This window comes from Dermacentor albipictus, chromosome 7, assembly GCF_038994185.2.
Source record: "Dermacentor albipictus isolate Rhodes 1998 colony chromosome 7, USDA_Dalb.pri_finalv2, whole genome shotgun sequence".
Lineage (NCBI taxonomy): Eukaryota > Metazoa > Arthropoda > Arachnida > Ixodida > Ixodidae > Dermacentor > Dermacentor albipictus.
The window spans coordinates 124,869,245-124,882,302 of NC_091827.1; the positions used below are offsets into that span (position 1 = coordinate 124,869,245).

General features: G+C 44.4%; 1 protein-coding gene across 1 annotated transcript in view; it reads right to left on the reverse strand.

Moving 5' to 3' along the window:
- Nucleotides 1–1,860: 1,860 nt before the first annotated feature.
- norpA (no receptor potential A) overlaps nucleotides 1,861–13,058 on the reverse strand; it is a 317,605-nt gene continuing 306,407 nt past the window's right edge. The window contains exon 30 of the mRNA XM_070522685.1: nucleotides 1,861–7,610. Coding sequence (XP_070378786.1) covers nucleotides 7,542–7,610 — 69 coding nt within the window. The 3' untranslated portion in view covers nucleotides 1,861–7,541. The remainder of the gene's footprint in view (nucleotides 7,611–13,058) is intronic.

Consider the following 13,058-nt stretch of genomic DNA (forward strand, 5'->3'; position numbering starts at 1 on the left):
TGGCCGTCACAAATTGCTCAATTACGAATTCGGATACAATTCTGAATGCTCTAAAGCTGAATGCTTATTTTTATGTCATAAACCTTAGAAATCTAATAAATGTAACATTCCAAAAGTTTATGCTACATTCCAGATGATTACAGCATGAAGACTACGTAAACAAAATCTTTGAATACACAGCAAGAGGATGCAAGAAGCAAAGTAATTTAACTGCAAAACAGTCTCTGGTGATGAAACTACATAGCTTCATTCATGCGCTATGCTACACTACTAGAAATGCTGGAAAAAATAATGAGGTAGGCTAACCCCTTCCTCGTTTGCGTGTACCAGTTAGGCCTTTCTAGCTTGGCTTATGAGCAACTGTTGTTACGTTTGTTTCTTATCACTTGATCCTATAGTAGCTGTAAAATAAATGTTCTGCATAACAGAATAGCTTCACAAAACTAGCACTTAAAGAAGAGGTAATGAAAGCCTCGCAGTGACATTGCACTTCATTTTAAAAGCCTACATAAACAACTAAACAGATGATACACATGCCCAACTCTCAATTATACTGGAATAAGTTAACTTTTCAGTTGAAATTAATTGGTAATTTATGAGGTTTTGCAACCCAAAGCTTCACATCCGGCTATAGTTGATGCTATGGCTATATTTTTGTTAATGGCAGCAATACAAAGACATCATGCCTCGATTGGGTTTGTGTTGGTTCACTTGTTTACATCCCTTCACTTCTCACATGAGAGCTTTACATTGTCAGCCACTGCAGCCTAATGTTGCTTTGGCAAACGTGACCGCTGTATTCCACTTCACATATGGTTGCTAAAAAATTGTAACAGCTTGTTATTTTCTACTTTTACACTATGCAAGCAGTAGCTCAAGTTTGTGTTTGCACAGCTCATTAATATCATCTACAAGGACAGGTTTGTGGAAGGACCAACCTGGCAGTGCATGCCCGACAACTTTACCCCGTGCCGCACTAGCTAGATGGAAAGCTGCCGAGCATCCTAAGTGCAGCCATTCCAGAATATTTCATCAGAAACGAGGCAATAGCAGGTACGCAATTATTGTTCACCACCTTTAACTTCAATGCACACGACAGTTTTCTGAATGACCAGACTTTTATAGCCGTGTCTGATAGCATTGCAGGAGACTAGATCAGGCTATAGTCAGATCAGTAGTCTTGGAAGTGACCAGTGTGTGCATGCACCTATGTCTAAAAAAATGCGGAACAGTGCCTGAGCAAAAGTCTAACAAGAACATGCTCATCAAGGCTTGCTGCTCTACATTGTTCCGAGTTCACTTTGAACAGAGGCTCCCTCGTCCAGCAACAAATGCAGCTTTTCTCAAAGCGTCAGGCTTTAGTAGTGATATCTATTGTTGAAAATTTTCACTTGCCAGAAAACGCAAGAACAGCACTAGGCAGACTCAAGCGAAATTAGTTTTCTCAAGCTCAAAGTTCCATTTGCCTGTGTACAATACAATGCATGTCACAATATAATCCACTGTAGCATCTAATATTGGTATGCATACTTTGATAACTATCCCAAAGTGAGATGAGTGTTATTGGATGTGAGAGGTGAAACACATATGCTGCTAATTGCAGCCTAATCGAAGTTACAAATTAGATAAGCATCAAATAACTCCTCTTTGCTCAATGCCATCATTGCTATATTTAACGAGGCTGGTGCAGTCGCACATTGTTGATTAGGGTAGCCAACTTCTTTGTTTGCTGTTTGGACAATTACCAGCTGTGTAAACAGCAAACAAAAAAGTGTCCCACAGACATTTCTTATACTACTGATTTATCGCAGCCTTAAAACCTGATCCTACACCCAAACTAAAGCAGCAGAAAAGGGAGGGTTAGGTTCAGCATATTTCTTTATTAGACAGAAATAAATAATTTATGAGGAAGCCTATTCAGCACAGTGCTCACAAATGTTTGCGGGCAGGCTTGTTCTGCTTCACCAATGTCATCCTATCTAGTAAATAGAATTTAAAAAATTCATTCATCCCTGCAGTCATTACTAAAAAAAAGATACCTTGCACAATGTGCTTCCTTCTCTTTTTATTGGCATGCACCTTAATTCAAATACGCCTGAGTTAGTGTCAACGAGTGCGAGATTGTCATCCCACCAAGGCTACTGCGCAGTGCACCCTTTGAAAGCACCGGCGCATAGGGAAAAAGCTGCCCTGAGAATGCACTGGCACCGCCAACAACGGAAACATGGACTAGACTTGGGAAAATCAAGCCATCTACTTTGAGAGACAGTTTGGACGACAGGTTCAAGCAAGAAAAGCATAAAACGGCACACTGCAAAAAACAGCTAAGCTCACTTAAAGCACCATTTTTGCAAAATCTTCGAAGGGGGACAATGGCAGAAGTGACACAGGTTGCAGCAAGTCAACTGGAATGCGATCAGTGCGATCAAAAGAATGTCACTCTGGAAATGTGGCATTAGGTTACCGCAGTGCCAAGTTCTTAGAGGACGTCAATGGGCTAAAGTGCGTCTTTTTTTTTTCTTCTAGTTAAACTGCGCTTCCGGTTCACATTAAGGGGAACAAAAATTAAGTGTGACAGTGCGTTCATGCATCCATGCAACTGCACCAAGAATTTGTCTGCAGCCCTTACAGCACCTGCCTTAGTTAAAATACTCTATAACCTGCATAATTTAGTGATGCTAAAGATGACTTCTTGCCATGCAAGACACGCAGCAAGTATTAACAACCAATTTAATGAACATAAGAGCATCAGTTATTCGCTGGTGTCACACTTGGCCCATGCATGAAGTTCATACAAAAATCTGGTTAATACTATTTGGTTTCATGAGACCATACCATGTTTCCTGGTGTATAAGTTCTCGTTTTTGGTTAATTTGTGTCTGTGCTGTGATGACGCAACTTGTTGTGTCGGACACATTCCTATTGTTTTTTCAAGGATTAATAAACAATCCGAATTTGAATTTGAACTTGTATATGTTTTAATATCTTTTTCTTTGAATAGCCTTACGACAGCCACATGTGTCAGACCCTCCCGTTAGCAGCGTAACGGTCATGGTAGTGCATGTCAGCCTATAGGATTTGATGTGCAGGCAACTCGCAATGCCATGGCAGTGACAACAAGTGCCTGTGTGGTTTCTTAGATAGCATGAGTGCAACAAGCTTTCAAGACGGCACATGGCAGGATAAGGTGGCAACGTTCATTAGCCTGGATGCCATGCCAACTGAATTTCTGGTGCCTCTGTTTTTTTGGTGCACAATATGCCTGCATCACATGCTGCTGTATTTGCACTTGAAAATGGGAACCGAGCAAATACGCACATTTGCGATGCTGTTTTTTTAAATGACTGTTTGATGATGCGATCGAGAAGAAGAAATTTGACAACCATAACAAAGAACAAATTTTTCTCCTTTACACATGCACACTGCATTAGACTAAGTGAAACTGGGTGCTCCAAAACAAAAAAAAGGTTATTTCTAGTATAGTGCAATTCATGTTGACAATTGTACACGTGTGTTTTGCACTGCCGCGGCAGATTGCACTAAACTAAAGCATTCCAATTATGCTGTTTCATTAAATGCAAGCACGTGTGTCGCGTTTGATCGCACTGACTCTGTAGTGAGTAGTAGTGTCGTACAAGACACGCATTTTATGTACCAACCTATTCTTTAAAAACTTACTTGTGGGAATGGTGCAAGTTATTCAACAGTGCAAATTGTACACCAGAAAATATGGTAGTTACATTATTTTACCACAATGAATTATCCTAAAGCAGAGAGTTCTTGACACAAGTTGTGCAAGGAGTTCACAGATTATTCATTATTGAACTTGCACATATTTGCTGAGACCATGTACTTTTTTCATTTACGTTTGTGGCTGTCTCTTGGCTTCATTTGATCAGTTTTCTAAAGCCGACTAGTTCGGAAACAAGTACAGCAGAAGAGAAATTATATGGACAGCATGCTAATAACCTGCAGATGCAAATAATTTTTCAAATCCCGAGCATCTCATGTTTGTGCAATTTTATACTGTTTTCACACACTGCAATATACAAAGCACACCAGCTTTTCAATACTGAACAACTATCAGATCCAAGAGGATACTTTGCAAAAGCTACACTCCTATCACAGTAACCTTTATAAAGGTAACAGCTATACCGTCACCTTAAATAATGATGACATCTGTGCAGAATTCAAAGTTTTAGTAACTTTTTCTCATGTCTGAAGGTCATGGCATCAAGCAGAGCGACATTTACAAGAGCAATGTGTAATTTTTAGGTAACTGGTACGTGGCACCTAGTGTTGTAGTTACCTATACATTTCTCTAGCAAATTTTAGCTCAAGACTTGATGAAGATAAGTCTGAAGACTTAAGATAGAAAGATCTGCACCTCGACGGAGGTTACTGCAATAGGAGCGTAGCTAAAAAACAGTATGAAATAAACGAAGGACAAGAAGGACGATACAGGATGAGCACTGGTCTTGCTTGTGCTGGCTTTATATTGCGCTGTTTCTAAGGGTACGAGGCGGCACCAACGACATCTGTGCAGGCTCGAGCTCGGAAACGAGCTATGGGCGCACAGGCACACTGCGCACAAACTGCCCACCTGTTTTGAGATGCAGGTTTGAACATGAGCTCACTTTGCACAACTGCGGTGCCACATGCATTTCTAGACATCAGAACAATGCAGTCAACAACAAGTGAAGGAAGTGAAAACAGGTATAGCTAAGTGCAGGCACTCCATAGGCTTCTGCAAATGCCACTGTATTCACACTGCATTAATACGGTGCACGAAGTCATAGCTCCAAAATAAATGCACATTATTTAAGAAAGAAATACAGGAACTGCACTGAAAAATTTGAGGTGGACGTGAGGCGCATTTGACATTAATACATTCAGTCATTTAGAAGTCACGCGCACGTGAACCCGTGTCAGCAAACACAGCATCTGCTTACAAACTAAGTACATGGAAAGGAAACAACTCAGTGACTAGAATACATGCTCATAAACAATCAGGCCTGCAACTTTGAAAATCATCAGGAAATAGCTTCTGAATACTCATGTATTATAGAGGCACTCCTATTTTTTCCATCACATCAACATTCAACAGGGTGCACATCCAACAACAACTCGTACACCTTTTGGCTTCTTCTTGTGGGGAGCAAAAACAACACAGAAGTGCACAATGAAACATAACAACACTGGTCACCTTTGGCCATCTGTTCCACACAGGTTAGGTACGAACATCAGATACAAAAGGAGCAAAAGGTCATCGAAAGCCAATGCGCGACAGCATGGCTTACTCATTTCACGGTTCGTCGCTGATGTGGTCTCTCTTGGGTTCTTTCATAGGCGCTGCACAAGTGAAAGATATTTCGTGTTGGACTGTACAGAAGATGGTGAGATACAGCGGAAGCATCAGAAACGGAAAGCCGCCCATTCTCTGTCCCACTCCTGCCTCGTGTGCTGAAAGTTGTATCACTCGCTCTCACCAGCGATCAATTGCGTATGGTCAAGCAACTTCATCGTGTTTCTCACTGGTGACAGGCACCAGGGGCAAAAAGGAGTGCCCACAGTTAATAATTGTGCACTTTCCTCTTGGAATAATGCATCATTACACACTGCAACTCAGCTAGAAACAAAAGAACGTAGTGCAGCATTAATTGGCACCAAAGCACCGTGCAGACGGAGAGGTGGCAAGCAGTTGCACGACTCGAGAAAGGCCCTGCTCTACACTCAAAGGAGTTCCCACCATGCTTCGACTCGACTTGCGGCAATGTGGAGGCCTCTCGACAGTGGAGAAAAAGCATGCCCGAGCTAACCGTGCAGCCACTCCTAGAGCAATTGGAAAAGTCATGTGACTGGAGTCCTGTCGGATCTCTGCAGGGCTCCCAGTGCAGAGGTGACGAGTGCTCTGAATGAACCAGGTAAACGTGTTTCACGCACTTGATTTCGACTTGCCGAACGCAAAGCGCATGGCCAAAGCTCTCTAGAGTGCTTGAAAGAAACCAATCAAATGTGCCATTAAAGAGCTTCAAGACTAGATTATTGGTGGACACTTTCAAGTGCACGTTTCCTTGTACGTTGCTGTCAATGCTTGTTGCAGCAAGTGCAATCTGTCTTGTATACAAAAACTTATCTGAATTCAGATGACGAATGAACAGCTAGTCTTAGGTATTCTCACTTTTCTCAGTTACCATGCTTTTCCAGCACACTGGCCAACTCGGTCTAAAATTTAGTGCTTTAGCATTTAAGTGCGGGCAGTTCCGAGTCTTCCAACAGGGATGCCCTGAACTGCATTTTGTGCCAGTACACCATGCGATGGAATTGCTTAAATGTGTATGAGCAGTTACTGACTGGTTGCTGCACGTTTAATATGGTTTACGTCAAGAAAAATTAACTAAAGGAGAAGAACAAGACCACCTTACAGTGCTCTCAAAAACAAAAATACTGCAGGAACACAATGGTGGGGAGCAGGTAGAAAATTATAAACCTCACAATTATGAAAACAAGATAGCCTTAAGATGGCCTCACGCCTTGTGCTGTCACTAGAAACATACAAAGATTTCATGAAGCAATTGGGCAGGCCTCAACATAAATAATTTCTGGTTTATATGACCATCCACTGAAGGCTAACAATATGCGCATCCAAAATGTGTCACCTTCTCTGTCTTGACATGTGTCGTCGCGTCAACATTGAGCTTCAGCAATGCTTCAACAACTACACTGCTTGTCTACAGGAAGAGCGTGCTCAGTAACAACAATATCAAATCAACAGCCATTCCTGTGCTGCCCTTTGTGTGAAATGCAGAGTTTGTGCAGATTGAAACAAGCCCTCAGTCTGCCCAGAAATTTAACAAAGTAAAAGGTCTCACTTCCACTCAGACCTAGAGTGATCAGACAGCCCCCTGCAAAAGACATTGTTGCACTGAAAAATTTTCCCACGATTGTGGTCTGTTTCACCAGGGAAAAATAACATCACTTGGTTATTGTAAGATTCCGATGCCATGATTTTCAGATTAGAGCACATATTTTCCACTGACTGACTTTGCAGGAAGACAAATGTGCTGCTGAAATCCACACAGCAGCCCTAACTTATATCATATAATGAGAGAAAAAAATAAAGAGACCGCTACTACAATGTCACCTAAACTATCTTTTCAGCTCATTGTGCAGGGGATTCCTCTTAGTTACAAGAAAGTCATGCAATCACGCGCAAGTATATTGAACATGAAAATGCACTCAGAAGGCCAATGAATGCCTTTCGGTAATGGCAACCTTGGTTACCAATGAGAGCATAACGTCACCTGCTCCCTGAATTTGAATCCACGACAGGCTGTGTCATTGTGACAATCTGCCACAGTGTGCACAGCTCATTTGTGGCACAGAAAACGTGAAGGGAAGCTTGCACGTGTGTGGTCGGGCCATGCCCCGGTTGCCGAGCGCCGACCTTGGACGACGCCGGAATCGCAGGCCTCCCTCCTCGTGTCGTGGCAGCGGCAGCAGTTAGCAGCCAGGGAAGCACCCCACTTATCGGGCAGGCGTCACACGAAGCACTCCAGCTTGGCACACAGCTTGTACTCCAGCTCGGCCGTGTTGTACAGCTCCAGGCCCTGTGCCATAGCACAACCACGCTCAACTTGCTGCCAGGTTTGTTTTTTGGTTGCGATGCATTGTATAGGAAGCCCTCAGCAACATCACCCAATGTCATTTTCAATTCTTCCGTTCACCTTAAAAAATAAATGTTCTGCTTAAGAATTCAGCAAAATAATGCTACGATCTTAAATTAGACCTAATAATGTCTATAATACTGAATAATCATGAGGATATATGCAGTAGTTAATTAACGATTCCATTTTTGGTACACATTGTTCAATAAGGTGTTTGGCAGCTTTGCTTGCCTGTGTGTCCAGAAAAACAAAACAAAGAACCATCCTTGCATGCACACCTCGCCATCGCAGATGTGAGCTGCTACAGAGATACAAGTTGGTTCCACAGCCATTGATCAGCAAAAATTACAGTAAACCCTCGTTAACTCAAACTCTGATATGTCGAAATATTGGTTAAGTCGAATCTTTTTTTTCACTCATGGTGCAAACCCGTGTGCTTTTCACCTTTTACCTTGAAAAGCTTTTGCGTCGGACTCGGGATATCTCTGAAGCTCGACTTCAAAAATACAAGGCAGAAGGCAATGGGGCACTCGCTTTTCACCTGCTGGCAGCTCGCTAGCCAAGTCGGATGTCGCACCGAACTGCGTTACCCGCTTTTATCTTCTGCCCCCTCCTTTCACTGCTCGTGCGCACTTGCTCGACTGCCACCTTGTTGTGACCACACACAGCAGCAGTAAGCGGCAGGTCATTTTAAAGTGCAGCTCTTAGGCTCTAGTGGCACGTGTCGGCATTGTCTGTCGTAACCGAGTGAGTGCAGAATGCAGCGGGAGATGAAAGATGGCGACAGAGAAGAGAGCGCAATGAGGAAAGCGAAAAGGGAGGGTATGGCGAAAACATGAGCAGAAAATTGTAGTGCTGCGCAAGACGGGCTTTGCGGTGACGATGGCTAGGAGATGAAGCCAGAGCAGTGCATGGAAACAAGGTCTGTATGGAAACAAAGCACAGCATGAGTGGAGGGCTATCTATGGAGGTTGCTGTGAATCATGCCCACGCGTCACCCACGTGCTGTATCTCACGATATCCCGATTAGCGAGGCAGACATGCCACATTTCGCTTGATTTGCAATGTGCCACACGAGACAGATTGTCTGCACCAGCCAACATTTTGTGAAATGAAAACACGTATACAGCTGCGCTAAAATTTTGCATTAGGGAGTATCGCAATCGTCGGTGAACTTTTTTCCTAATTAAGGACGCTGTTAAGGGTATATCAACGTGGTGACAGTATTCGTCATTACCTTGAGCAAGACGGCCGGCACTTTTCAGCAGGTGTATCCAGCACTCGCGAGCCCACAAATTTTCAGTGAAATTGTGGCTTTGTAAGGACACTTGCTTCATGCTCATACGATGGTGAGGCATAAATGTTGCATCATTTGCGGGCATCTGCTAAAGATGTGACAAATCTGCTATTCTGCAGTTCAGTTTTTGCTTTCAAACTGAAATTGTCCAGAATTCATTACAATGCAGAAAGTAGCAGCGCCAACTGTTTGGTTGTCTGAAACAGGTTATGCTCCGATGACCAGCTTTATAAACTGCATTAGAATCAACCGTCTTGGCGCGCCGTTGGTAGTGCCTTTGCCCATAGATGCCGAAATGTCCAGTGCAATGCACGCGAAAATGATCGAGAATATTACTGACGGCATTTTGGAAAGTTTCAATGTTGTCTGTTCAGTCAGCAGGCCTCTATTTTTATGATTCTGCTCATCTCGAAACTATGTTTATCTCGAAATTTTTTCTGGTTTTTACAGCGTCAAGTTAACAGGGGTTTACTATAATGGATGACCCAGGCAACTGCTTTATGGATTGGTGCGAACAAAGAACTGAAATAGTGTTGCAAAATTGGAGTGAAAACAAAGCAGCGGTAAGCACAAACATTATGTAAAAATGTGGGTCATTGACCATTAGTATTGTAGCCAGGAAAACACGAGCCACTCTCCTGGTGCTAGTGGCAAAATCGAAAGAAGACTCAAAAGACGCTGGCCATGAGACTGAAGCTCATGCTCACATCGGTTCGGACTGCCTTGCGCTTGCTGTGGACTGATTTGCCTTAGTGTGAGTAAACCCTGTGAGGAGAGAGTGGCAGTGTAAGCAGATTGAGAGCTCGAGCAAGGCAAGGCGTTGTTCACTGTAGTTGGCAGGCGAAGGACCAGGCGGCGCGAGTGCAGTGGCAAAAGAGGAAGGAAGGTGCGGGTGGTGCAAAGTGTGGTGTGGTGTGAACAGATGGATGGTGTGGTGGGAGAGTTGCCGAGTGCGGTAATAAAGTGAATGTTTGCGGTGGACGTGTCAGCCTGTCTTCATTCGTAACAAGTGGGAGTTCATCTGAGATCAACATGGGCATCGACATGGAGGCGGTGAACGTGTCAGAAGAGTTGCTGCAGCATCTTCTAGGGCAGACCAATTGCTCCGCCGTGCAACATGAGCTAATTGTGGCAGCAGTTCGTCAAAGGCTCCTGGCAGCCAAGGCTGTGCTGGCAGGTTCTGCGACAGCAGTGGTGGGGGCTCAACCCTCAGGTGATGCCGCTCTGTGCTCCACTGGAGGTCAGCTCCCTAAACCGCGAACAGATGTCGGCTACGAGGTCTGACTTTTCGCCATCGTTGCCTCTGTTGCCGAAGTGTTGCCTAGCGACAGTGATAAAGACGACACGGAAAGCGACAGCACGCGCGATTTAGGCCCGATAGTGGCAGCAGAAGCTGCGCATTATGTCAGCCTCATGAATGCAATCGTTGCGATGAGAACAGCACCCCGCAATGAAAAAGTGCCCCGCAACTTCTGCAACACTACCGCGCCTGTGCACGGAGAATATGCAACGCCAACGAGGAATCCGCCATGCAAGTGTTTGCCGAGAAGAGGGGACTGGCTGAGCAGCTGGCTCACAGCTTCAGCAAGTTTGAGGCCGTTGTCGTCGCTGCTAGGTCGCCGCGGCATCAAACGAAAATAACACGTTTGTCGCGCGAAGTAAATAAATACTGCATGTTTTTTCCCCTTTCATCGCACTCTCTCCGAGTTCTGTTTTTGACAGGTAAGTGGGCGATATTATACTATTTCGGTTAAGCAGTACTACGATTTAGTACATATTTTTTTTTTTAGCTCTGGCCAACTAGGTTTAACGAGGTTTCACTGTATTATAAAAACATAGAGCGCTAAAAACAAACAGGGCTTAGAAAAAGAAACACACACTACATGCGTGCGGTGTGTGTTTCTTTTTCTATGTCCTGTGTGTTTTTAGCGCTAAGTTTTTATAATAAGGCCCAATGGAGTGTGCTTGGAGGCGGTTGCAGTACAAGCTGTGACCGCCTTCGACTGACCAAGTGGCAAGGGACTTTGCATTTCATTCGGCTGTGGATGTGACTGGCCTGCCTGGAATGCAGCCCAGACTGCTGATGGCTGCGGCTGTCCGCGCTGTTTCAGTCTCCGCCGTTGCCATCTCGCTGGTCATTGCATCCCGCAGTGATACAGCCATCCTACCATTGAGACCAGCTGCATGGACTGACCGCTTGTGCTATAAGGCCAACTCTCGTAGTGCCGTCACAGGGATACCAACAGTGCGACTCGGAGGATTTATCTGCCATCACTGCAGAGGTGTGGGTCACCCAGCTAGCGAATTGTCCTACATGTCAGTGTACTGGCATGCCACGCTGCTATGAATGCAATGGAAATGGGCATTTCTGATCACAGTGTCTGGGACATGCAAGGCGGTAGGTGCAACCCCAGTGGGCACTTAGGTGACTCAGATGAAGAAAAGTTGCATACAGTGCTAGTTTACCCAAGACCCAGCATAATTAAGCAATTGCAAACCTTCCTGGACTTGCTAGCCATTATAGGAACTTCATCTCACACTTCTCACTGACAGCATATCCACTCAAGGTCCTTCCGAAGTAGAATGAGCCGTGGCAGTGGGCACAGAGTCAAGTGTAGGCTTTCCCTGCACTCAAGTAATCCTTATCTCAGGATGCAGTTGTGGGCCTTTGAGATCTAAACCGACCTTTTGTGGTTGAAGCTGATGCAAGTGGTGTTGGCATTGAAGCAGTGCTAATGCAGGCTGGACGACTGCAGCCTGTTTATTTCATTAGTCGGGTTCACACAGAGGCCGAAAGCCATAATACTGTCCAGGAGTGGAAGTGCCTTGCAGTAGTGTGGGCAGTGGAAAAGTTCAGGGCCTATGTTGAACTTACTGAACTTGAGATCCACTGTGACCACTCATTCTTGTCATGGATGTTTAGCACCGACCAAGCTTTGCCCAGGGTCAAGTGTTGTATCCTATGACTACAGGTTTTCATCATCATTTATCATCATTTATTTTTCCTTAAGGACCATTGTCGGGGTATTACATAAGTGGGGGGGGGGGGGTTACAGAAGATAAGGATAGAAACAAAGATATGGTTACAATTGCTTACAAAACTCAGCCTGTGGATTCGTATTAAAACAAAACAAAATAAACAAAAAGCCAAGAGGCACACTGAATAGAATCCAAAAGCAAATCAGCAGAACAGTCACAATGTGAGACTGCAATTGCAAAAGAATGAAGGCACAGTACGGTCACTATAAGGTTAGGGTTTAAGGTGGTCAGTAAGCAGCTGCTTGAAGATAATGGGGTTGCGCTCATATACAACTCTATCTGGTAAATTGTTCCACTCTATAATGGGGCTAGGCAAAAACGATTGATTACAGGAAAATGTTGAACCATGCAAGCGCTGGATGCTGCAAGAGTTAAAAAGGCGACGAGATGTACGGGTTGGTGGGATTAGAAGCCTTCCATGCAGTTCGGGGAAGTTATAATAAAGTCACTGGAAAAGGCACAGTTTTGCAATTTTCCAACGCAACACAAATGGTTCGAGTTATAGAGATGATTTAATCGCACTGACACTTTCTTCACAGCTGTACCGGCTTCAATTGCTGAATAAAGCACAGGTGGGGACTGGCAAATATACCCACAGATGCCTTGAGCAGCACCCCTCTCCAATGTTAAAACCACCCAAGTGACAGTCTAGTGACAGTCTACATGAGACACTGTTCCCCCTTGCTGCTCGAGAACCTGAAGTGAAAATTACATTTGAGCAAGTAGTAGTAGCCTTAGAGGAGGATGCTACACTCTTAGGTGACACAGGACGGCTCATCCAAGAACAGGCTAATTTAATTATGGGGTTTCATGTGCCAAAACCACTTTCTGATTATGAGGCACGCCGTAGTGGGGGACTCCAGAAATTTCGACCACCTGAGGTTCTTTAACGTGCACCTAAATCTAAGTACACGGGTGTTTTTCGCATTTCGCCCCCATCGAAATGCAGCCACCGTGGCCATGATTCGATCCCGCGACCTCGTGCTCAGCAGCCTAACACCCAAGAACAGGCTCTTGATGGCCGTCTCTCAGGACTGATGATTGTGGTCAAGAGA